Source organism: Sphaeramia orbicularis, chromosome 10 (assembly GCF_902148855.1).
Source record: "Sphaeramia orbicularis chromosome 10, fSphaOr1.1, whole genome shotgun sequence".
Lineage (NCBI taxonomy): Eukaryota > Metazoa > Chordata > Actinopteri > Kurtiformes > Apogonidae > Sphaeramia > Sphaeramia orbicularis.
This window is the reverse complement of record NC_043966.1, coordinates 11,690,437-11,718,198: the sequence shown is the minus strand read 5'-3', so window position 1 is coordinate 11,718,198 and position 27,762 is coordinate 11,690,437. Positions and strand designations below refer to the sequence as shown.

Below are 27,762 nucleotides of genomic sequence, written 5' to 3'. Positions count from 1 at the left end.
AAAGGAGTGTGAAGAAGCATAGCTTATTAGCTCTCACCCCTTTGTCTAAACCAGCAATATGTACATATATATACAGGGTGGGGAAGCAAAATTTACAATATTTTGAGAAAGGGATTGAAAGACAGTGTATGACCAGTTAGTTTATTGAAAATTATGAGAATTTATTTGCCACAAGAAAATTTACATAATAGAAAATGTTTTTATTCTATGTGTCCTTCTTTCTCAATAACTGCCTTCACACAATTCCTGAAACTTGCGCAAGTGTTCCTCAAATATTCGGGTGACAACTTCTCCCATTCTTCTTTAATAGTATCTTCCAGACTTTCTCGTAATGGTTTTGCTCATAGTCATTCTCTTCTTTCCATTATAAACAGTCTTTATGGACACTCCAACTATTTTTGAAATCTCCTTTGGTGTGACGAGTGCATTCAGCAAATCACACACTCTTTGACGTTTGCTTTCCTGATTACTCATATGGGCAAAAGTTTCTGGAAAGGTATGGATAATAGTGTTAGGTATGATTATGACATCAATATATGTTTGGTTTCAAAACAATTGATGTAGTGCCTGCTGAGAAAAAACAACTAAATGTTCATTGTAAATTTTGCTTCCCCACCCTGTATATACACATCCACATATACAATCATATACATATATACATACACTTACATATACATACATACACATATATATTTACATATACACACATATATATAACTTTGCACGTACATTTACATATACATGTACAAATACATATATACACTGATACATACATACACATATACATTACATCAATATCTGTGGCATTGTACTGCCAAAAACAGTGCTTTTAGACATTCCATGTTTTCTTTTCTGTCTGTTTTAGACACATGATACACACAGGAGTTAGTACTTGATTGCATAACCATTGTTTTTGATGACTTTTGATGGTCTAATAATTTTTTCTGCGACTGTATTCATGTGAGTGAGTAGGTAAGGTGAGTTCATTTAGTTATTTAGTTTTCACCTCATGTAAAACATCTTGCAATAAATTCGAAACTTGAAGTCCTGAATTGCAAAGTATAAACAGACAGTGTCAAAGCCCAGCTGCCTAGAGAATACATAAAACAAATATTCGTCTTTCTTCGTACATAATAGACAAGTAAGGAAAGGTGACTGTTTTTTCTGTTCTCTTTATCCTCATCTTTACTTTATATTCACTCTCATCTGCCCTCCTTATCCCTATCAGTGTCGCAAGTCTGGCTCTCCTCTCTACAAACATTACAAAGTCTACAAGCGTCCCCAGTGTGGCCAGTGCTTTCATGTCATCACAGTCTGTCGTCTTGGAGACAACGGCAGGATGACTTACTTCTGCGAGCGCTGTCAGAAAGGAGATCCCAGCGGGGTCAACATCAGGTAGAAACCCTTTGGCTCCTGACTTGGTGTTGTCTTGCATACCTGAAAGAGCGGTCCACTGAAGGTCGGTTTGTTGGAAAACATTTAATGCCAGTGATGTTTCCAGTACTTCACTGTTAGGAAAAGACATTTGGTTCATGTTTTATGTAAGAAAAGTGCAGGTAAATTGTATGTCAGTGTTAGGCATAGAAAATTATTAGCTTTGATTATGTTACTGGTATTTTAAATTTAATTAGTCAATTCCCTTTTCTCATTACCAGAGTTAGAATGTGAGAGTGAATGAATAATGGATCAATAATGGAAAGTGCTTTGGGTGCCTTGAAAAGCGCTATAGAAATCTAATCCATTATTATTATTATCATTATTAAAATGTTTCAATATTAAACCTGAATACCATGCAGCTTTTAGATTTCCAGTATAATGTGGAATGGATTTTTTTTTTTTTTTTTTTTTTATCAAGGTCTTTTTTTAAGATTTTGAATACAATGACATTTACTATACAATCATTTTTCCTTTTTTTCAACACCCCCCAACCGGTATGCATTTTAAAATTTAAAAAAACAAACAGAAAAATTTAGACCCGCATAATACGGTGAAAAAAATCCTACTGTGATTATGGTGGATAATATTGCAGTTGTGACATTGTGTCTACAAGCTTGTTGACAAGAAAGATGCACATATTATACTTGCTGAAATGTGTATTTTTTTTTAACACAAACATACACACTTTAAATGGCTACTTTAATACAAGACTTTAAGTATTAGACAGTAAAATCTAAAATACCACCATTAAATACAAGTTCTCAGTGTATGTGTTTACATTTAACTAACTGACCCTGTACATGTGTCCAAAAAGAATTATATCATTAACTAAAGTAAACAGTCCATAAATCATAAAATATGGAGCCTCTGAATGTCCAATTGAGATGAAAAACAGAGGAACTTCGCATTAATAGGATTAGAGGTTTAGCAGTTATTTATTTATTTATTTATTTTCAGATTTTTATTTAGAAATATTGAGAAAAGTTCAACATACATTTAAATTACATAGTGGTCACGTAACAAATATATGACCAATGACCAATCTTTCCATTCTCAACATTTCAGTTTTTCTTTTTTCTTTTTTTTTTTTTTTTTGTGTTAATAAACGAAACAATTGAACAGTGAACAATGGATGCATTGTTACATAAAGAAAAAACATACGAAAGACCAAGAGACTTTGACCTCCTCTTTCTAAAGAAAAAAAAGAAAAATAAATAAATAAATAAAATATGAAAAGTAGAATTAATTAATTACACAAAAAACAAGACAGTTCCAGATACATTGTCATTATATTGTCATTTCTTGTACATTTAGAGTTCCAACAGATTGTGTTTGGTAAGTGTAAACAAAAAATATACACTTTGAACATAGATCTAAAAATTTGTTCATTTGTAATCGAAGGGTGAAGGTTAGTCTTTCCATCTGGTAAATTTCATTCACAATATCTACCCATTTTTCCAGATTAGGTGGTTCAGGTTGGAGCCAGTGCCTGGTCACAGCCTTTTTGCCAGCAGTTATTAAAATTCTATACAAGTAGGCATTGTTCACTAAAATTTCAGTTTTTCCCATAATTAACGTGGCAAATTCAAAAAGTAACATTAAGTATATATTCTATATTTTTGTGTATATCGTTCAGGTTTAACAGTTATTTTATATATTTTATTTTATTCACTGATTCAAAGTTTTATTGTCATGTGTGCAGTAAGGAAACCGGTTTCCAAATTCCTGGTACAATGAAATTCTTACTTTGCCAAGAGAACTAAACATGTATAAAAATTTAAATAAAATAATTTAACGAGGAAATTCAAACAAACCAAACAAAGTGGCATTTAAGAATAAAATGAGCATAAAAAATATAAACTATTACTAAGAGAAAAATATATATTTACATAAATGTGCAAAATCTGGATATTTTATGTTTAGTCTCAGCTTTCAAGGGTTAAATTGCAGCTTTTTGTGATCACTGAGTAATAACTTTTAACATAAATCTGTTGATTTTTAAGTTTAAATTATAATCATTACCTATCTGAATTGTAACTGTAGGTAAACACTTTCTCATACTTGATTTTCTAAATATACAAAGTTATTACATGTACTTCATTATTCCCAGACACTGATTGTATATTAAAAATACTATTAAATATTAACATTATTTAATTGCCTTGTAATAAATTCTCTTTGAAATTACTTAATGGGGACACAGTCCAGAATGTGTACTTCTTAATCTAATTAGCTTTTCACTTGCAGCCTTTTTGCGATCATGTAACTGCACAGACTGATATTCTAATGACGACTGCAGTTCGATAAATCGTGCAGACCCATTCTAATTTATGCAAAATTTCTTTGCAAAAATCGCTAAAACCTTTTAAATAATGTGTTCAACTTTAGAGAGGCCATCTTTGCAGGCAGATGGACTTGGCAGGGAGTGGGAAGTGTTATGGGGAGAAATTAATGCGCATATAACGCCGTGTTTGCCAGACAGGGCACAGGCTCAACACCTCCTGGGTTGTGTTTGAGCAAAGCTTTGCGAGGGGTTAGAGCCTAAAGCCCTTACAACGCATTACACAGCTGATAAAGCAATCTGTGAGAAAAGTTTCCTGAAAGCCACTGCTACTTTCCTCCCCCATGAATATTGGCATTGCAGATTTTCCTCTTTGTCAAACACAGGGTAGATTCATGTTAGAACGCTAAGATATATGCTCGCAGCAACTACATGAAACACACTGCCTGCTTTCATATTCTCATCCTCTACATGAGAGCAAATAGTGAAGTCTAATTCTCTCCCTGTATTTTGTAGAATAAACAATAACTGTATATATTACAGAGAAACCTATAATTTCCATTTTCATTGTGTTAAGTTTTAAAATGTGTAGTTAGGATATGTTAGATTACAACTTGAGGTCTGCTTTAAATTATTAAAATAACTTGCTGCTATATTCTTATATTATTTATTACCAAACCTGTTTTTGCAACTCACTGCAAATCACTGTGACTTTGCGTTTGTTTCCATTATCCAGTAAGCTCCCAGTCAGGAACAGTCTGATTGGCTGGACCTACAGTGGAAAGAGTGACGGTAATGTGGCCAAAAAAGAGGAAGAGGACTGGGCCTGTAAACTCTGCACGCTCATCAATCGGCCAACGGCGAAAGCTTGCGATGCCTGCCTCACTCCACGACCTGAGGGTGAGTAAAATGTTCATAGCTGCTGAATTTAATGAGACCATAGAACGTCCTTGTTATCATGAGATAAAATAACAGTAGTTCTGGCTCGCTGGTGAGCTTAAATGATCCCACTTACTGTTTGGCATGAATGTTCAACAAATGCACCAAAAATACTTAACTGTCAGTTTTTCCCTGAAGTAATGGGCCTGTAGAGTGCACTTTGTCTATAACAAGTCTACACCTATAACAGTTCACTGTGTATTTTTTTGTCAAATCTCAAATAAATCATGTTAACTGAATATTTTTGCACAGGCTAGTTTATTATGGAACAGAACTAGACAGGAATGTCACACACTTGCCCTCTGATTTGCATTTTTACCGTTATATATTTATTTAGCTTACACTGACCGATGTGCAGCTCTACTAAATCAGCAGGGGGTTAAGTCATTGCTCAAGGGCAGATTGATGGTAGATGCTGATGGAGAGGAGACTAATATTTATGCACAGCTCCCACGTCATGACTGATGTTTGGCATTGTAGTCTGCCATTACTGAAAGCATTTACTTGTTTTTAAAGTTTTATATGGGGACACATTTCACACAGTTTTCGCATCATCATCACCATAAGCAACTGCACAAAGCGCAGCAGGCTGCTGCTGCTTACCAGTAAATTTTACGGCAAGCTAACCACATAAAGCTAACAACAACGTGCTTTTTATGAGAGCAGCCAGTTCTTCAGAATCAGCTGCAGCTGCTCAACATGAAATGAGTTTCTCACTCTGGCTCCTTGTCCACAGTCCACGAAGACCACATTAGCACTGAAGCATCACCCTTCAGCACTGATTTGATTAAATACCCCTGCACCGCGTTCAAGAAACCAGAAGAGGAGCTCAAAGTCAACTGGAGGTCTGCTTTTGGGACTTCCACCCTTGTTTTCTCTGACTTGAGCGAGAAGCCAAAGCCTGTAAACTCCCCCCTCTCCCCAGCCAGCAGTCATTTGAATTCCTTGGCGGCAGAACGAGGTTTATATAAATACAGCGTCTGCCAAGGGACAACAAGCCCCAATTATGCCTCTGGTGGCTGGCAGAAGCAAAGTGCCGGCCTCTCCGATGGGGAATCACTGGCCTCCTACAGTCACCCATCCAAGAAAATGAGAATTGATCACAGTCCCTTTCCCAGTAACAATGCTCAAACTGGAACCCTCCATTCAGGGTGAGTGAATCTTTCATTTGGCGATTCATGAATAAGTTTATAATAAGAGAAGTTTTTTGCAACTTCAGGGAGATAAGTGGGCAAACATCTGACGGTGGAATTTTTAGTGCTGTGTTGTTAAGAAGCTCAGATTGATGGATAACAACAAATGAACGCCATATAAATGTTATCATTACCAACATGAACCTTCATGTGTGGCTTTACAGAGGTTGTTTTCTCAGTAATAAGGGTTGATGTGACAGGTAGTCCAGTGTTTGTATTTTCAGTTTATTTCAGACTAATAAGACTGTTTCTTCCCTCCTGTCAGTAGCCACAAAGCGAAAGCGACAGACTGCAGCTTCTCTATTTCATCCAGTCCCAGCATCCCTTGTTGTTCAACCCATCGTCGTCCAGCTGCCCTCAGAGTTGTCCACAAGGAAGGCGAGAATAAGGGACGACAGTTCTACACCTGCTCACTTCCCAGGGAGACCAAGTGCAACTTCTTTGAGGTGAAAATGGAAAACAACTTATCACACAGGTGTTGTGTAGCCTGGGAAGCAAATAACTGCACTTTTAATTTAACATCTGTCTGGTTTTAGTTTATTGTGTGACTCTGAGATATGTGTGTATCAAATTCACATGATAAAGGAGCATAAAGGCTTTTTTTTTTTTTCTCCTCCTGTTGCAGTGGGCTGACTCACATTTCCCTTTTTGTCACCATGGGAAACGCTGTTTAATGAGGACAGTTCTGAAACTGGGACCCAACAACGGCCGGAATTTCTACACCTGCAGCTTGATAAAGGGTAAACAGTGTGACTTTTTCCAATGGGTTAAGAATGGACCGGGGCTTTCTATTCTCCCAGGTTGTTAAAGTTTTAGTCGGATATTTTTCCTGAACAAAACACTGTGTCCTCGAGTTTGTAAGTATGTGGTAGAGACTGAACCGAGGCGCCGCAGCACATCATTATTTTACTTGATACATAAAAAGTGTTCTGATGAATATCACAGTTGGTTCATGTTGATTTGTACAAGATTTATTCCATATATTTGTCCATGTTTTAATGTTATAACTATGAATATTTTAATAAAGAATCCAAAAAATAAAATGACAAATTAATCATTTTATTTAATCATCTGTAGAAAAAACAAAAGCAACAATAAAACACACGTATTACTGTTCATTCATTCATTCATTCATCAATTTCTACATATACACGAGTCATATACTTTAAAAACAGTCTACAGATTTAAGGAGTGGTGCGTCAGACTCGGTGTTTGCCACCATGAAGCGGAACTGGGACAAACCAGGGACTTTGTTACAGGCTGCACCTATGGAGATGAAAGATAAAGACATAAAATACACAAAAACATTTATAAAACACTCTAATACTAATCCAGGGTTTAGATGTGCTGACACCCACGGGTCCTACCTAGACCTATCTCACCTTCCCTTTAATGTGGGTGTATCTGGAAAATTAGATCAGACCATGGAAAATGATGAAAATGCCAAAAAGAAATGTGACAGACAGTGTACGTGGGGGGTGTCAACAAAACCACTCTATATGACAGAGGAATAGCTATAATATAGGCCAACATGTTTTTTTCCCATTTGAAGTTGAAAGGATTGACTTTTGTGAGGAGGAGGGAGAGAAATGACATGCCATTTTAGCTGAGACACTGACTTCAAAGTTTGGACCTGCTGTCACATGAACAAAGCAATTACCAGGTAGAAAAGATTGTGCAGAAATTTCAGACAAAGAACAGTGGGTGACAATCTTCACAAGACAGTTTAATGTGACTTTAACATAATTGAGGTCTTAAATCTGTAGAACTTTTAACTAAAAGGTGATCAATTTCGTATGCACGGCTTTGAGTTCATATTCTCTTGTATAATCGTGACATTTTGGCGCGCCGTGTCTTTGCATCAGTATCTGTCTGTCGGTGTTTGTCGATGTGTGTCAGGTGAGTCAATCAGTGCATTTGGCAAGAGCTGCACAGTCTGTATCTAGGATTCCAAACACTCACCATAATGCCCTGTTGTGTTAGCGCAAATGATGGCTCCAAAGAACTCTGAGTAATGCCTCTTGATTCTGGAAATGGCCGTCTTGCAGGCTGTGGAGGGATCTGCCCCGGCCCTCATCAGCTCCACCGCCAAGTAACTGTTGGCAGGATAAAATGCAGTGCACATGATGCAAAAAAAATAGATAAATAAATAAAAACTAATGAGCTCTGTCAATGCCACAAACTATGATGATGATGATGATGGGAGTTTGCCTGCGATTATGGCATAAGGAACCAGAGCATAGCAAGACCCTTCGGCCTGAAAAAATGTTCAAATTGCAGTGCAGATGCTTTCTCTGACCGTCGTATTTTAACTCGTAAAGACCAAGTGCTACTTTTCTGACAGTTCCCAAATGATTTATCACCATTTATTCTAAAATAATCTTCCGTATTTTGCATTTTTCCAGTGAAAATCGGGTATTTTCCAATATTTAATGTACAAAGCTCAGATTACAGTTGAGGGTTCTTAGATCAGAAACAGAGAAAACTGACAAAAAAGTGAGCGTTTTCAGTAAAATATGTCATTAACTGAACATAAAACAAGTGTCTCCATCCACTGTCGTTGATCCAACTCCATGGGTTTTACTGGTGAATCAGTGTTGTAGAAGATGACGGAAACAGATAAATAAATAAAAACTAATGAGCTCTGTCAATGCCACAAACTATGATGATGATGATGATGATGATTAGAGTTTGCCTGTGATTATGGCATAAGGAACCAGAGCATAGCAAGACCCCTCGGCCTGAAAAAATGTTCAAATTGCAGTGCAGATGCTTTCTCTGACCGTCGTATTTTAACTCGTAAAGACCAAGTGCTACTTTTCTGACAGTTCCCAAATGATTTATCACCATTTATTCTAAAATAATCTTCCGTATTTTGCATTTTTCCAGTGAAAATCGGGTATTTTCCAATATTTAATGTACAAAGCTCAGATTAGAGTTGAGGGTTCTTAGATCAGAAATAGAGAAAACTGACGAAAAAGTGAGTTTTTTCAGTAAAATATGTCATTAACTGGACATAAAACAAGTGTCTCCATCCACTGTCGTTGATCCAACTCCATGGGTTTTACTGGTGAATCAGTGTTGTAGAAGATGACGGTGTTTCCACGGTAACACGGAAACAGATAAATAAATAAAAACTAATGAGCTCTGTCAATGCCACGAACTATGATGATGATGATGATGATGATGATTAGAGTTTGCCTGTGATTATGGCATAAGGAACCAGAGCATAGCAAGACCCCTCGGCCTGAAAAAATGTTCAAATTGCAGTGCAGATGCTTTCTCTGACCGTCGTATTTTAACTCATAAAGACCAAGTGCTACTTTTCTGACAGTTCCCAAATGATTTATCACCATTTATTCTAAAATAATCTTCCGTATTTTGCATTTTTCCAGTGAAAATCGGGTATTTTCCAATATTTAATGTACAAAGCTCAGATTACAGTTGAGGGTTCTTAGATCAGAAACAGAGAAAACTGACAAAAAAGTGAGCGTTTTCAGTAAAATATGTCATTAACTGAACATAAAACAAGTGTCTCCATCCACTGTCGTTGATCCAACTCCATGGGTTTTACTGGTGAATCAATGTTGTAGAAGATGACGGAAACAGATAAATAAATAAAAACTAATGAGCTCTGTCAATGCCACAAACTATGATGATGATGATGATGATGATGATGATTAGAGTTTGCCTGTGATTATGGCATAAGGAACCAGAGCATAGCAAGACCCCTCGGCCTGAAAAAATGTTCAAATTGCAGTGCAGATGCTTTCTCTGACCGTCGTATTTTAACTCGTAAAGACCAAGTGCTACGTTTCTGACAGTTCCCAAATGATTTATCACCATTTATTCTAAAATAATCTTCTATATTTTGCATTTTTCCAGTAAAAATCAGGTATTTTCCAATATTTAATGTACAAAGCTCAGATTACAGTTGAGGGTTCTTAGATCAGAAATAGAGAAAACTGACGAAAAAGTGAGTTTTTTCAGTAAAATATGTCATTAACTGAACATAAAACAAGTGTCTCCATCCACTGTCGTTGATCCAACTCCATGGGTTTTACTGGTGAATCAGTGTTGTAGAAGATGACGGAAACAGATAAATAAATAAAAACTAATGAGCTCTGTCAATGCCACAAACTATGATGATGATGATGATGATGATGATTAGAGTTTGCCTGTGATTATGGCATAAGGAACCAGAGCATAGCAAGACCCCTCGGCCTGAAAAAATGTTCAAATTGCAGTGCAGATGCTTTCTCTGACCGTCGTATTTTAACTCGTAAAGACCAAGTGCTACTTTTCTGACAGTTCCCAAATGATTTATCACCATTTATTCTAAAATAATCTTCCGTATTTTGCATTTTTCCAGTGAAAATCGGGTATTTTCCAATATTTAATGTACAAAGCTCAGATTAGAGTTGAGGGTTCTTAGATCAGAAATAGAGAAAACTGACGAAAAAGTGAGTTTTTTCAGTAAAATATGTCATTAACTGGACATAAAACAAGTGTCTCCATCCACTGTCGTTGATCCAACTCCATGGGTTTTACTGGTGAATCAGTGTTGTAGAAGATGACGGTGTTTCCACGGTAACACGGAAACAGATAAATAAATAAAAACTAATGAGCTCTGTCAATGCCACGAACTATGATGATGATGATGATGATGATGATTAGAGTTTGCCTGCGATTATGGCATAAGGAACCAGAGCATAGCAAGACCCCTCGGCCTGAAAAAATGTTCAAATTGCAGTGCAGATGCTTTCTCTGACCGTCGTATTTTAACTCGTAAAGACCAAGTGCTACGTTTCTGACAGTTCCCAAATGATTTATCACCATTTATTCTAAAATAATCTTCCGTATTTTGCATTTTTCCAGTGAAAATCGGGTATTTTCCAATATTTAATGTACAAAGCTCAGATTAGAGTTGAGGGTTCTTAGATCAGAAATAGAGAAAACTGACGAAAAAGTGAGTTTTTTCAGTAAAATATGTCATTAACTGGACATAAAACAAGTGTCTCCATCCACTGTCGTTGATCCAACTCCATGGGTTTTACTGGTGAATCAGTGTTGTAGAAGATGACGGTGTTTCCACGGTAACACGGAAACAGATAAATAAATAAAAACTAATGAGCTCTGTCAATGCCACGAACTATGATGATGATGATGATGATGATGATTAGAGTTTGCCTGCGATTATGGCATAAGGAACCAGAGCATAGCAAGACCCCTCGGCCTGAAAAAATGTTCAAATTGCAGTGCAGATGCTTTCTCTGACCGTCGTATTTTAACTCGTAAAGACCAAGTGCTACTTTTCTGACAGTTCCCAAATGATTTATCACCATTTATTCTAAAATATTCTTCCGTATTTTGCATTTTTCCAGTAAAAATCAGGTATTTTCCAATATTTAACCCTTTCATGCACAGAGGTCACTACAGTGGACAGTTATTCTACAGCTGTTCTCTTGTATATTCATGGGTTTTATTGTTTTAGTTCCATATCAGCCAACACAGTGGACACTTATGCATCATCCCATATAGTGCATTTCATACCATGACTGTAACTACGGTGTTCTTGATAAACCTGATCTGCAGTGACATGTTTTAGTGTAAATCAACAAACAAAACATTTTTTTTTTTGCATATTATCTCCATGAAATGAATAATAACTAGTATTAGAGTATTTTAAAATGTGGGAAAACATCTGATTAGCAGCGTTAAAAATGTTTTTATTGCATACTTTTCCATATCACTTTCTGATATTAGGTTTTAAATACATGTTTCTTTGCTTGAAAAATTAAATGCATGGGGTCCGGCTGAGTGGACAGTTTTGTAACTCCTTAAAAAAAAACAACCTAAATTACGTGTTTTTTTCCATGCCTAAAGAGCAATAAAAACACACAAATACTGTGACCAAGGTTCTCATAACTGCATGAAAGGGTTAATGTACTGATCGTATAGATGTTCATAAAGGCTCAGATTACAGTTGAGGGTTCTTATATCAGAAACAGAGAAAATTGACAAAAAAGTGAGCGTTTTCAGTTATATATGTCATAAACTGAAAAACCAAGTGTCTCCATCTACTGTCGTTGATCCAACTCCATGGGTTTTACTGGTGAATCAATGTTGTAGAAGATGACGGTGTTTCCACAGTAACTACAGAGCCTCTGAACATCCAAATGGGTCATATCTGATGACCATGAAAAGACGACACTTAAAAGTCTTGAATTTACAAATCTACATTAAATACCTTTAAAAAAGTCTTTAAAGGGTATTAAATTTGATATGGTAGGTCTTAAATTATGTTGCCATAAATGTATTCGCTGTATTGTGTGTAAATGTGTCTGTTAAATGTCCAAGCTGCACAGAAAGTAACATTAGCCCGCTTAGTTCCAACAATTTATATTGAAATTACAAACCAATTATCACTAACTTTGCAGCCCCCAGTGAGAAATAACTCGGAACTGTGGGAATTAAGGTGTTGGAGTAAATAAATACGTTTTCCTACATTTGAGGGCTCACATTTTTGCCAATATGGCCATGAAATAGGCTGTGAAATGGGCATTAGATTCTGTTCTAAAGAGTCTTAAATTTAACTTAATAGAAACCTGTAAGAATCCTGATGACATTAAGGTGTTTTCATACATTTGGCCTTGGAAAATTAGCCCACAATATAGAAAATTATTAGACCACCCTTATTTTCTTCAATTTCTTGTTCATTTTAATGCCTAGCACAACTAAAGGTACATTTGTTTGGACAAATATAATGATAACAACAAAAATAGCTCATAAGAGTTTAATTTCAGAGCTGATATCTATCCATTATCCATGGTTTTCTTGATAATAACCAAAATCACTTCAGTTCTTACATCAATTTCTATGGCATTGTACTGACAAAAACAGTGCTTTTAGGCATTCCATGTTTTCTTTTCTGTCTGTTTTAGTCACATGATACACACAGGAGTTAGTACTTGATTGCATAACCATTGTTTTTGATGACTTTTGATGGTCTAATATCGTTTCCGCGACTGTATGTAAGCTGCATTGTATTGTTTCTTTTTTCTTGTGCTACACCAATGCCTATATTTTGATTAGTTGTCTGTAATTTTGTTATGATTGTTTTAAAGGGTCTAATATCCTCCTGAGACCCAGCAATGCAAGTTTGACAGTTCTACTAAAAAAAAAAAACAAAAAATGCTGTCCATTGCAAAGGACATTCCATTAAAAAATAAATAAAAATAATTTTTAAAAATGTATCTGAAAAAACTGTTGCATTATGCAGTTTTCAATCAAGACGACTGTTTAATGTAAAAAAGCTAAAATTTTCACTTTCCTGGGTCTCGGGAGGACATATTTAAATATATTATATATATTCTTTTGTAATTTTTACCATCTCACTGCATGTAATGTGCAAATAAGTTCAACTAAACTAAATTTACAAAGAAGTAGAATATTATATCCAGTTGTTTTATTGGAGACAGACCTGAATGTTGCACAGATTCCAGCAAAAATAAACACGTTAAAATGAAATTCACTACTCAGTAAGTCTGTCAAACAGTAAAACTACTCACATTTAATTGAGTTTATGGATGCATAATCTGTACCTAGTCACATGATACACAAAGGAGTTAGTACTTGATTGCATAACCTTTGTTTTTGATGACTTTTGATGGTCTAATATCGTTTCCGCAACTGTATGTAAGCTGCATTGTATTGTTTCTTTTTTCTTGTGCTACACCAATGCCTATATTTTGATTAGTTTTCTGTAATTTTGTTATGATTGTTTTAAAGGGTCTAATATCCTCCTGAGACCCAGCAATGCAAGTTTGACAGTTCTACTAAAAAAAAAAAAAAAAAAAAAAAAAATGCTGTCCATTGCAAAGGACATTCCATTAAAAAATAAATAAAAATAAATTTTAAAAATGTATCTGAAAAAACTGTTGCATTATGCAGTTTTCAATCAAGACGACTGTTTAATGTAAAAAAGCTAAAATTTTCACTTTCCTGGGTCTTGGGAGGACATATTTAAATATATTATATATATTCTTTTGTAATTTTTATCATCTCACTGCATGTAATGTGCAAATAAGTTCAACTAAACCAAATTCACAAAGAAGTAGAATATTATATCCAGTTGTTTTATTGGAGACAGACCTGAATGTTGCACAGATTCCAGCAAAAATAAACACGTTAAAATGAAATTCACTACTCAGTAAGTCTGTCAAACAGTAAAACTACTCACATTTAATTGAGTTTATGGATGCATAATCTGTACCTAGTCACATGATACACACAGGAGTTAGGACTTGATTGCATAACCATTGTTTTTGATAACTTTTGATGGTCTAATATTGTTTCCGCAACTGTATGTAAGCTGCATTGTATTGTTTCTTTTTTCTTGTGCTACACCAATGCCTATATTTTGATTAGTTTTCCGTAATTTTGTTATGATTGTTTTAAAGGGTCTAATATCCTCCTGAGACCCAGCAATGCAAGTTTGACAGTTTTACTAAAAAAAAAAAAAAAAATGCGGTCCATTGCAAAGGACATTCCATTAAAAAAATAAATAAATAATAATAATTTTAAAAAATGTATCTGAAAAAACTGTTGCATTATGCAGTTTTTAATCAAGACGACTGTTTAATGTAAAAAAGCTAAAATTTTCACTTTCCTGGGTCTTGGGAGGACATATTTGAATATATATATATATATTCTTTTGTAATTTTTACCATCTCACTGCATATAATGTGCAAATAAGTTCAACTAAACTAAATTCACAAAGAAGCAGAATATTATATCCAGTTGTTTTATTGGAGACAGACCTGAATGATGCACAGATTCCAGCAAAAATAAACACGTTAAAATGAAATTCACTACTCAGTAAGTCTGTCAAACAGTAAAACTACTCACATTTAATTGAGTTTATGGATGCATAATCTGTACCTAGTCACATGATACACACAGGAGTTAGGACTTGATTGCATAACCTTTGTTTTTGATGACTTTTGATGGTCTAATAATTTTTTTCTGCAACTATGTAAGCTGCATTGTATTGTTTCTTTTTTCTTATGCTATACCCAATGCCTACATTTTGATTAGTTTTCTGTAATTTTGCTATGATTGTTTTAAAGGGTCTAATATCCTCCTGAGACCCAGCAATGCAAGTTTGACAGTTTTACTAAAAAAAAAAAAAAAAAAAAAAAAAAAAATGCGGTCCATTGCAAAGGACATTCCATTAAAAAATAAATAAATAAAAATAATTTTTAAAAATGTATCTGAAAAAACTGTTGCATTATGCAGTTTTCAATCAAGACGACTGTTTAATGTAAAAAAGCTAAAATTTTCACTTTCTTGGGTCTTGGGAGGACATATTTAAATATATTATATATATTCTTTTGTAATTTTTACCATCTCACTGCATATAATGTGCAAATAAGTTCAACTAAACCAAATTCACAAAGAAGTAGAATATTATATCCAGTTGTTTTATTGGAGACAGACTTGAATGTTGCACAGGTTCCAGCAAAAATAAACACATTAAAATGAAATTCACTACTCAGTAAGTCTGTCAAACAGTAAAACTACTCACATTTAATTGAGTTTATGGATGCATAATCTGTACCTAGTCACATGATACACACAGGAGTTAGGACTTGATTGCATAACCATTGTTTTTGATGACTTTTGATGGTCTAATAATTTTTTTCTGTGACTGTATGTAAGCTGCATTGTATTGTTTCTTTTTTCTTGTGCTACACCAATGCCTATATTTTGATTAGTTTTCTGTAATTTTGTTATGATTGTTTTAAAGGGTCTAATATCCTCCTGAGACCCAGCAATGCAAGTTTGACAGTTCTACTAAAAAAAAAAAAATAAAAAAAATAAAAAATGCTGTCCATTGCAAAGGACATTCCATTAAAAAATAAATAAAAATAATTTTTAAAAATGTATCTGAAAAAACTGTTGCATTATGCAGTTTTTAATCAAGACGACTGTTTAATGTAAAAAAGCTAAAATTTTCACTTTCCTGGGTCTTGGGAGGACATATTTAAATATATATATACATATATATATATATATATATATATATATATATATATATATATATATATATATATATTCTTTTGTAATTTTTACCATCTCACTGCATATAATGTGCAAATAAGTTCAACTAAACTAAATTCACAAAGAAGCAGAATATTATATCCAGTTGTTTTATTGGAGACAGAACTGAATGATGCACAGATTCCAGCAAAAATAAACACGTTAAAATGAAATTCACTCCTCAGTAAGTCTGTCAAACAGTAAAACTACTCACATTTAATTGAGTTTATGGATGCATAATCTGTACCTAGTCACATGATACACAAAGGAGTTAGTACTTGATTGCATAACCATTGTTTTTGATAACTTTTGATGGTCTAATAATTTTTTTCTGCGACTGTATGTATGGTAAAAATGTTAAGGTTCCAGCTGTTTTTTTTTTTTCTTTTGCTGAGTTTTTACAAGATGTGTCACAGACCGACAGAAATGCTGATGACAACACCCCCTTCGGCAGGCCGAGGGGCTAAAAACTATGCAAACCCTTATGGAAGTCATGTTGTCAGTGTCAGTCCGTGAAAAGGAGGATGGTTCTGTTTCATAAGTCAGACAACAAATTTAGAAATTACAGGATTTCAGCAACCCCATGAAACAAACGACCAGTTCTGCATAGAAAAGCCATTAGCCTGAACTGAAGTGAAATGAGCAAAGCAGTGATTGACATGTTTGCAATTTCCTATAACTGACTTGAAAGTAGGGGGTCTTTAAACTGGAAACATCTCAGAACTTTTTTAGGTAGTTCTGACAGCTGATACACTGTGTTTAACGTCTACTTCCAGTCAAGACGGTATGATTATTAGTTTGAGTGAAACTTCCAATTTTTGAGAGCGCTACTTTTCATCCATCCAGAACTACAAAAAAATCCTTTTGCCCTCCTGGTTGTGTTTGTTTGTATAGTGACCTTTCCAACATTCATCTGGAACAGTCAAAAGAGCGCATTGCTGGTAAATCCATTAGTGTGTATTTAATTAAAATAACTGATGGAAAAGAATCAAGCATGAATAACAGAAGCTGTAAACATGGTTGTCCACAGATATTAGCGAGGTGCTCTGCAAAAACAGAAACCCCTGAAGTGCCTTGACTTGCTGCCCTCAGGTGTGAGTTTATGTGAGCAGGAATATGAATCTGTCTGTGTACGACTCCAAAAAAAATATGCTGTTTAAAGAAAAATAACACCTCCACGAATGCTATATCGGCACAGCAAGGAAACAAACATCAACTTTAGTGAAATCGACCTGTTCTCTGCAACGTGTAAATGACAGTTTTGGGGCAATGTCGTCGCACCTCCAGTCTTTACATCACCATTGTTGGGAGAGGATCAGCTGTTTTAAAGGTGTTAACAGTGGTATTTTTATTTAAAGAAGGATAAGAAATTAACCTTTTAGTTGTGAAGCTGAGCTACACGGCCAAAAGTCCTTTAAGAATCTAATTAAGAAAATGGTCATTAGTTAAAGAAGCTCATTCCTTTCATTCGTTTTCTGTAACAGCTTAAACCTCAAATTAAAGAAGTTTTTTGGTGGAAAACAATTCATTTAAACTGCAGACAGGCTGATTTAAAAAGGGATGCAGTTTTACAAACCTTAGGCTTTCGATGGTCATTAAATTTAACTTTGCGAGGTCTGATTTGCCAGAAACATCCTCACATCTCTGATGTTCAAATCTTTACACCTACCCCTAAGGATAATAGTAATAGTAGTAGTTTATTCAGTCGTTAATCACTTTAAACAACAAACAAAAAACAACATATCCATTGTTCCTTATGCAATGCGACCGAAAGGGTTTAGGCTGAAGTAAAGACTTATTTTGCCCAACCCTATTTGCAATTAATACAATGTTTCCACATGAAAACAAACAAACAAACAGTAAAATTTTCAGTGTAATCGTTGTTAAATATACAACAGAAGAGAATACATGTTTAATTTAATTTGGGTAAATCATGTCCTTATCTCAACTACCAATAATTAAACAAGTATTTTCTTCTCCCATAATACCATCTCTATACTTTATAATTCTATTCTAAAATGTAGATAAACCCAACTTATTCTAATATCCATAGTGCTGCATAAAATCTACCACTGTATATGTACTTTTCAGCCTTGCATTAACTTACAATGCTTGATTAAAGGAGTGATATTTTGTTTTGTTTTTTAAATGGAATTATGCATTTTCAAACATTTCCCTGTGGTCTACATAAACTGTAAATGCTCTGCTTGGGTCTGAATTCTACATTAATTCAACTCCACAGGTCCATCTTCAACCCTATTTCTGAGTAATGACACCAGAAATGTAGTTTTGAGCGCTGGCCCTTTAAATGCAAATGAGCCACTTCACGCCCCACCCCCTCCAGGTTGTTGACCGTGCTTTCTGTCCCGTTCAGACACTTGTGTTCGTTAATACAACCAACAACTGAAAATTTACGTAATCGGCTCAAAGTTTGGACATATTTTCAGTTTTTACTCCAACCGCTGCTGCTGATAAACAGTTATGTCGTACTCGGAGAAATGTACACCAGAAGTCATGGCCTTATATGTGCAAATGTTTTGACGTAACTAGTTATAAAGCGTAAAAAATTAAGCAGGAATTGAAACAGGTTGAAGAAATCCACTAGATTTTTGCCAAAATGAATATAAAGATAGCTTTGCAGCACCTGGACGGTTCAAATTCAAACTTCATGAACTATTAGGGTCCAACACAAATAAATGAACCAAAGACTAATAAAAGTGAGTTTAACAAAATATGACCCCTTAAAGGAAGAAGATTTGTAAAAAAAAAAAAAAAAAAAAAAAAAAAAAATAGATAGATAGATAGAGATATATTGTTCAAAGTCTTGTAAATGGCTTATAAGTGTTAAATTTATGTGTGTGGGTATTAAAGTTGTCCTGGTACATAACTTGAATTAGTGCAATTATCAAAGCGCTCAAAGTAAAATTTCAGCATTGCTTTTATGTTGCTCCTTTTTATCCCTTGATCCTCTAAAAATCCTTGTGCATAGCTCTAAAAGCACATTACTCAAAGAAATAGATAAACAGTCAAACCTCAATATTAAAAACAAGCTTTTGGCAGATATTTTTTCCCTTTTTAAACATAAAAAACAAATGAAGAAAACCCTACTATGACACTCCAGAGACTGAGGCTTTGACGTTCTAATTTTCTCCCATGCTACATAGCAGTTAATGTCAGGAAGTGACACAGGAAAGCCTTTTTACCCCCCTTGAGAAGTTGATGAGGTTTGAGGTTTTTGTACCTGGGAAGAAAGCGCATCATGACATCTCCATCTCCTGTTGCAGCAGCAGCTCCGGCTTCGCTGTCTGCATAGGCCCCGGCTCCAACTATAGGAGAGTCCCCGACACGACTGAGGGAGCAGACAGAACAATGCATTTATTTAGATGAATTCATGCAGTCTTGATTGATTGATGTATTTATATCGAATATGAATGTAAAAACAGAAGAAAATAAATAAACAAAACATTTAAATGTGAGACATATAATACATATTCGGAAAGGAGTGAAAAGTACAACTTATAAACTCCCACCTCTTCTCCTTATATGATTAATAATAATAATAACCTTCCTAGTCTAATTTGATTATTTATTAAAACGTATACAGATTCAATGCAAACCCACTATATTTGGAAACAATGTACAGGGTGACACAAAAAAATGGGAACTTTTTAACAATCCAATAAAACCAAGAGTGATGGAAGAAAAATATTTAGTAGTAATTGAAACCTTAAAACATGCCATTTAAGAAACAATGATGGAATTTTCATTTTTTAAAAATTACTTCCTGTAGATGGCGTCCTCCTGTACGAATGCATTCTTGAAATCTGCTGTTGAGATTCCTCATTGACCGCTGCAACATCTCAGCTGGGATACTGTGAATTTCATCCTGAATTCTCTGTTTTAACTCATCCAGAGTTCTTGGTCGAGTTGTGTACACTTTACTCTTGAGATAGCCCCACAAGAAAAAATCCCAAACGGACAAATCTGGCGATCTAGGGGGCCAGGGAACGTTACCGAATCTTGAGATCACACAGTTACCGAACAATTCTCGCACAGCCTCCAATGATTGCCGTGCAGTGTGTGATGTCGCTCCATCCTGTTGAAACCAGGTTTCTTGAACGTGTGGAAAATTGCTCAGTTCAGGTGTAACGAAGGATTGTAACATCTTCACGTAACGATTCACAGTGACAGTGACTGAGATCCCCTGTTCATTTTCAAAAAATCCATGGTTACTAAAATGGGGGTGTGTTTACTTGCTCAAGGTCATTGTCTCGCAGTGCTGCCACTTGCTCATGTCTGCCAATACGCACTTCAAAAATTCCGGTTTTTTTGGGTTACCCTGTACATACTACATACATACAGTTGTGGAAAAAATTATTAGACCATCAAAAGTCATCAGAAACAATGGTTATGCAATCAAGTCCTAACTCCTGTGTGTGTCATGTGACTAAAACAGACAGAAAAGAAAACATGGAATGTCTAAAAGCACTGTTTTTGTTAGTGCAATGCCATAACTATTAATGTAAGAACTGAAGTGATTTTGGTTGTTATTAACCCCTTTCATGTATAGTGGTCACTCCAGTGGACAGTTCTTCTCCAGCTGTTCTCTTGTATATTCATGGGTTTGGTTGTTTTAGTTCCATATCAGCCAACACAGTGAACACTTACGCATCATCCCAAACACTGACATTCAGATCATTACTGTAACTTTGGTGTTCTTGATAAACCTGATCTGCACTAACATATTTTAGTGCAAATCAATTACAGTCTTATAACAATTAGCAATTAACAAAAAATGTATATATATATTTTTGCATATCCTCCTGAGACCCAGCAATGCATTGTGTCCTCTTTAGGGGACAAAAGTTTGACAGTTTAACTTAAATGCTGTCCATGGCAAAGGACATATCATTAAAAAAATCAATCAATAAATAAAAATGATTTTAAAAATGTATCTGAAAAAACTGTTTCATTATGCAGTTTCAAATCAAGACAATTTTTTATGTAAAAAAGCCTAAAACTGTCAAATTCCTGGGTCCCAGGAGGATATTATCTCCATGAAATGAGTAATAACTCATTTTAGAGTATGATAAAATGTGAGAAAGCATTAGCAATTAGCGGCATTAAAAATGTTTTTATTTCATAGTTTTCACACAGTATATCACTTTCTGATGAGTTTTAAATACATGTTTCGTTTCAAAACTTAAATGCATGGTGCCCAGCTGAGTGGACATTTTTGTGACTCCATGAAAAATAGGTTCATAAAACAAAAACAGAACAAAACCAAAAAAAAAAAAAAACTCAATTTCATTGTTTTTTTCATGCCTAAAGAGGAACAAAAACACTCAAGAAAAAAATATTGACAAAGGTTCTCATAATTCATGCATGAAAGGGTTAAACTCAATTAAATGTGAGTAGTTTTACTTTTTGACAGATTTACTCAGTAGTGAATTTCATTTTAATGTGTTTATTTTTGCTGGAATTCAGGTCTGTCTCCCATAAAACAAATAGATATAATTTTCTACTTTGTGAATTTAGTTTAGTTGAACTTATTTGCACATTATATGCAGTGAGATGGTAAAAATTACAAAAGAATAGACATATTTAAATATATTAGACCCTTTCAAAAAATAGTTGCAAAATTACAGAAAACTAATCAAAATAAGAGCATTGGTAAAGCATAAGAAAGACGAAACAATACAATGCAGCCTACATACAGTCGCGGAAAAAATTATTAGACCATCAAAAGTCGTCAAAAACAATGGTTATGCAATCAAGTACTAACTCCTGTGTGTATCATGTGACTAAAACAGACAGAAAAGAAAACATGGAATGTCTAAAAGCACTGTTTTTGTCAGTACAATGCCATAGATATTGATGTAAGAACTGAAGTGATTTTGGTTATGTGTTTTTTTCATTCATTTATGTGGCTTGGTAGTGGTTATTAAACTCAATTAAATGTGAGTAGTTTTACTTTTTGACAGACTTATTGAGTAGTGAATTTCATTTTAATGTGTTTATTTTTGCTGGAATCTGTGCAACATTCAGGTCTGTCTCCAATAAAACGAATAGATATAATATTCTACTTCTTTGTGAATTTAGTTTAGTTGAACTTATTTGCACATTATATGCAGTGAGATGGTAAAAATTACAAAAGAATAAACATATTTAAATATATTAGACCCTTTTAAAAAAACCATAGCAAAATTACAGAAAACTACTCCAAATATAGGCACTGGTATAGCAAAAGAAAGAAGAAACTACGATGCAGCTTGCATACAGTCAAGGAAAAAATTATTAGACCATCAAAAGTCATCAAAAACAATGGTCATGCAATCTAGTACTAACTCCTGTGTGTATCATGTCAAGGTCAAAGTTACTTTATTTATACCCGTAGGTAGATTTGTTTTGCAGTCTAGGTGATTGCCTTGGCATTACAACACATACATTAAACATGCAAGACAGGCATTTGATCACGCTTACAGACAGGACAAAAAGAGCTCAGTGTTCCACCATTCATCGGTATAGCAGCATGGATAAATAAATAAAATAGATCAAAGATAAGATCAAATAAATAGAAACAAGATGCAATAAAACACAATAAAAACCAGAAAAGATCAAAACAATCCGGGATTAAAAACCAGAATAAGAACATAAAATAAAAAAATAAAAAAATTTGAAGTCACAATAATAATAAATAGAGCAAAGAAATGGAATAAATAACTAAATAGGTTAGTAAAGTGCAATGTCACTATTTCTTATTGAGCTCAGTGACGGCGACAGGAACAAAAAAGTGTTCTAAAAAATGTGACTAAAACAGAAAAGAAAACATGGAATGCCTAAAAGCACTGTTTTTGTCAGTACAATGACATAGATATGAATGTAAGAACTGAAGGGATTTTGGTTATTATCAAGAAAACATGGAAAATGGATAGATATCAGCTCTGAAATTAAACTCTTATGAGCTATTTTTGTTTTTATTATTATATTTGTCCAAACAAATGTACCTTTAGTTTTACCAGGCATTAAAATGAACAAGAAATTAAAGAGAACAAGGGTGGTCTAATCATTTTCTCCGCGACTACATACATACAGATCCATGGTGATTTGAGTAAAAAAAAGCATTATTTTGGTCCTACATTACTTGGAAGAAATCATACAAATCCAATTTTGATGCTTTCTTTTACATGTCTTGTCTCCACTTGGAAAATGTTCCGTCTATTCAAGCAAATATGACACCTTTTCTCTTCGAGGTCTTCTCTCCGATTGGTGCCTTAGTCTTATAACCGTATGAAAAACCTTGGTTTCTCAGTTACCTACAACTTAAGAGCTGTTAACTATGCAATATTACATTTCATGCACAAGAAAAAAATATCAATATCTGAGGCAAAGAATTCAGCATAATCTACATACCCCGGGACTTTGTGAGTGAGGCCATTGGTTGAAGTACCAGCAGCTACGTGTCCATCTTGATCAATAGCAAGCATCCCTAGTGCAAAAATGAACGCTTTTAGCCAGGTTTATCTTTTCTTAAATACCATATCAATTAAAAATAAATAGGAGTGTGTATGCACAACATTAAATCCCTCTGCACTGATCTGTATAGAAATCTGGCTGAAAAATAACAACAAGGAAAAGCTTATGTAGTTGGATTAAGTCGCACAGAGACACATTTAACCCATAAAGACCCAAACAGCCACCAGCAACAGGAAGAATATACTGATATAAAATGTTTTAATAACGTCTCAACCACTAAATCTATCAATACAGTGAAAAAATTAGTGTAAAATACAGTTTGTCATCTTTTCATGGTCATCAGATATGACCCATTTGGACGTTCACAGGCTCCGTAGTCAAAGTGGAAACACCATCATCTCCTACAATGTTGATTCACCAGTAAAACCCATGGAGTTGGATCAATGACAGTGCATGGACACACTGGGTTTATGTTTAATTATTGATATATTTGCTAAAAAAAAAGTCACTTTTTCTTCAGTTTTCTCTGTTTCTGATATAACAGCCCTCTACTTTAATCTGAGGTTTCATGAACATCTACATGTTCAGTGAATTAAATATAAGAAAATACCTGATTTTCACTGAAAAACCACAAAATACAAAGGATAATATTAGAATAAATGCTGTTCAGTGGAGGGTGACACGGTGGTGCAGTGGATAGCACTTCTGTCTCACATCAAGAAGGTCCTGGGTTCAATTCGAACACCAGTCGATGGGGGCAGGACCTTTCTGTGTGGAGTTTGCATGTTTTCCTCGTGTCTGCGTGGGTTCTCTCCGGGTACTCCGGCTTCCTCCCACAGTCCAAAGACATGCACTGATAGGTTCATCTAAATTGCCCATAAGTGTGAATGTGAGAGTGATTAGTTCAGTGTTTTTCAACCATGGGGTCACCTGAATTTTCTAGTAATTGATAAAAATATATGGTGAGTTGAGAGAGACGATCTTAATACATAAAAGACATGACAAACTGAAGCTGAAACTGAAGCACTGTGGTACTGTTTATCTGTCAAATGTTCATTGTGGTCGGTTTCAGATGCTGCAGCTCTTTCATAACACTGGTAAACAACAAATTTATCGTTTAAGTTTTTTGAGCTGATTTAGGATCATTTTGGTGTGCTGAATCCAAAAATCACATGAATTTTGCTCAATCAGGTCAACTTTCTGAACTATGCTACATATTGGCTTTATAACATTTTTGCTTACATTTATGGGCATTTTCACATCATATGATACAAAATTCTTTCATATTTCTCGCAATAAATGAGTTCTGAAGATTTTACTTTTGCCAATTTATGATTAATGGTTTCTTTAATATTGCAGGTGAATGAAATGGCTTCGACTAGAAGATCTTGCAAAAATAAGCCTGACGTATTCTGCTACATCTGCGGTGAATACACCATTGTACCTAACAGGAATCCTGTTAGAAAATGATTTTTTTTCTCTTAAAACCTATTTTGGGTGAGAACTATAAAAAATCAACTGATAAAGTCACAAAAATGTAATCAATTTTGTGAGAAGATCAAATTTTTCAAAATCAAATTAGCAAAAAAAACCTGACCTGATTGAGAAACACAGATGTCATTTTTGGATTTAGCGGTGCAAAATGGTCCTAATTCAGTTGAAAAAACCTAAACAACTTGCAAAAAAACATTTTTTTGTAACCCAGTGTAATTCATAGTTTTCAGTTCTTGTTTGTTCAGTATTAATTGTCAGCCTTGTAAATCCAAGCTGGACTGACTGTACATATCCTGACCAAGGAAAATAAAATTCTCACTTTGTGCAGTAATCTACACCTGGCTTTTCTGCCTCCGTCCATAATAATATACATTATATCGACTAAATGTTGTCTAAAATTGACGTTTATTTGCAACAAAGTATAGCAAACTATTATATGAGCAAAAACAAATTAATTTTAGCAAAAAAAAAGTCTCCTGTTTGAATGTCTGGGGTCAGCAGAAATTTGTAATGTTAAAATGGGGTCATGAGGCAAAAACGATTGTAAAACACTGAGTTCATCTACATTGCCCATAGATGTAAATGTGAGAGTGATTAGTTGTTTGTCTCTGCGATGAATTGGCAACATGTCCAGGGTGTACCCCACCTTCACACATACAGGGTGGGGAAGCAAAATTTACAATATTTTGAGGCAGGGATTGAAAGACAGTGTATGACCAATTAGTTTATTGAAAGTCATGAGAATTTATTTGCCACAAGAAAATTGACATAATAGAAAATGTTTTTACTCTGTGTGTCCTCCTTCTTTCTTAATAACTTCCTTCACACGCTTCCTGAAACTTGCACAAGTGTTCCTCAAATATTCGGGTGACAACTTCTCCCATTCTTCTTTAATAGTATCTTCCAGACTTTCTCATAATAGTTTTGCTCATAGTCATTCTCTTCTTTCCATTATAAACAGTCTTTATGGACACTCCAACTATTTTTGAAATCTCCTTTGGTGTGACGAGTGCATTCAGCAAATCACACACTCTTTGACGTTTGCTTTCCTGATTACTCATATGGGCAAAAGTTTCTGAAAAGGTATGGATAATAGTGTTAGGTATGATTATGACATCAATATATGTTTGGTTTCAAAACAATTGACGTAGTGCCTGCTGAGAAAAAACAACTAAATGTTCATTGTAAATTTTGCTTCCCCACCCTGTAAGTAGCTGGAATAGGCTCCAGCGACCCCCCCCCCCCCGACCCTAGTGAGGATAGAGCGGGTTAAGATAATGAATAAATGGTGATCAGTGGCTTGAGAAAAGTTAAATATGCAGAAAAATATTTTGGAAGTGCCTCAAAAGTAGCTCTGGGTCTTTATGGATTAATGTCAGCAGGACCTAAAAACTGAAAACCACTGCTTTATAAAGTTCCATTTTCCTTGCGCTTACACCTCCTCTCATCCCCTGTTTACTCCCCAACAAGTAAACTTGGAAATGCCGTAGGGAGAGCTCACATCACATTCTGTGTTAACTGATAAAACCCACCGATGGTGTCATGGGAGTGCGTATTAGCATGCCTTCTCATCTTGTTAGGTTGCAGTGTCGCCCTGGGCTTGTAGGGTCCGCAGTACTGGGAAGGATCTGGAAACACATTCTTTCAACAGCAGAGAAAACTTCATTACTGTTTGCATAATGTAATTATCCTGGAACTTAATTATTTTACCAGTGTATAAGCAAGCAGGTATTGCTCTAATATACAAGGATGGAACACAAAGCTATTAGCAGAATTGTCAGCGAGTGCTTTGTTAATTAATAAGAAACAGTTGGAGGTTTACTTCAGTCTGGGCCCACTAAGTTCTATTTCTACTGGCGTACAACCATTATATGAATAAAACACTTCTAAAACCCCTGCGGCGCCCAGTGTGTGTATTCTGTAGCTGTCAGGTATCATGCTTTATTGAGATATAGACAGTCTGCAGGAGTAGAGTGTTGGTGCAGGATATGAAAATCATGTAGTTTGATAAAAAGGTTTCCTTGTCTTTCTACCTCAGCACTCTCCCTCTGTGATCTTACAAATGACTGAGTGCCAGCTTGACCTGCAGGGAGGTGTGGAAAGTTCACAGTGTGATGTTTGACGAAAGTGGAATACTAAGAAACAATGAATGTTTAATCTCGCGGAACTTTTAACCTGTGATTTAAGGACGAAAGGTGGACTAAGGCTACTTTCAGACTGTAAGGCAAATGTGGCACAAATCCGATTTTTTTGCTCATATGTGACCTGTATCCGATCTGTTAAAGACAGTTTGAACAGCATAAATGCGATGTTTTTGCTCATATGTGACCTGTATCCGATCTGTTAAAGACAGTTTGAACAGCATAAATGCGATGTTTTTTTGCTCATGTGACCTGTATCCGATCTGTTAAAGACAGTTTGAACAGCATAAATGCGATGTTTTTTTGCTCATGTGACCTGTATCCGATCTGTTAAAGACAGTTTGAATGGCATAAATGCGATTTTTTTGCCCATACGTGACCTGTGTCCGATCTGTTAAAGACAGTTTGAACAGCATGAAACCGATTTTTTTTGCTCATATGTGACCTGTATCCGATCTGTTAAAGACAGTTTGAACAGCATAAATGCGATGTTTTTTTGCTCATGTGACCTGTATCTGATCTGTTAAAGACAGTTTGAACAGCATAAATGCGATTTTTTTGCCCATACGTGACCTGTATCCGATCTGTTAAAGACAGTTTGAACAGCATAAATTCGATTTTTTTGCTCATATGTGACCTGTATCCGATCTGTTAAAGACAGTTTGAACAGCATAAATGCGATGTTTTTTTGCTCATG

General features: G+C 35.0%; 2 protein-coding genes across 3 annotated transcripts in view; one reads left to right on the top strand and one right to left on the bottom strand.

The window, feature by feature from the left end:
* neil3 (nei-like DNA glycosylase 3) overlaps positions 1–6,926 on the top strand; it is a 12,215-nt gene extending 5,289 nt beyond the window's left edge. The window contains exons 6-10 of one of the 2 annotated variants that reach the window (XM_030146115.1): positions 1,229–1,395; positions 4,455–4,618; positions 5,394–5,808; positions 6,119–6,296; positions 6,476–6,926. In XM_030146115.1, the coding sequence (XP_030001975.1) occupies positions 1,229–1,395; positions 4,455–4,618; positions 5,394–5,808; positions 6,119–6,296; positions 6,476–6,658 (1,107 nt within the window). In that variant the 3' untranslated portion in view covers positions 6,659–6,926. Of the gene's footprint in view, positions 1–1,228; positions 1,396–4,454; positions 4,619–5,393; positions 5,809–6,115; positions 6,297–6,475 lie in introns of both variants that reach the window. The other variant, XM_030146114.1, reaches the window with a different exon arrangement.
* The window catches only part of LOC115427533 (N(4)-(beta-N-acetylglucosaminyl)-L-asparaginase-like), a 47,623-nt gene continuing 26,755 nt past the window's right edge, over positions 6,895–27,762 (bottom strand). Inside the window, exons 5-9 of the mRNA XM_030146116.1 lie at positions 26,457–26,565; positions 23,368–23,443; positions 19,196–19,303; positions 7,813–7,946; positions 6,895–7,116 (exon numbers count right to left, since the gene is read on the bottom strand). Coding sequence (XP_030001976.1) covers positions 7,016–7,116; positions 7,813–7,946; positions 19,196–19,303; positions 23,368–23,443; positions 26,457–26,565 — 528 coding nt within the window. The 3' untranslated portion in view covers positions 6,895–7,015. The remainder of the gene's footprint in view (positions 7,117–7,812; positions 7,947–19,195; positions 19,304–23,367; positions 23,444–26,456; positions 26,566–27,762) is intronic.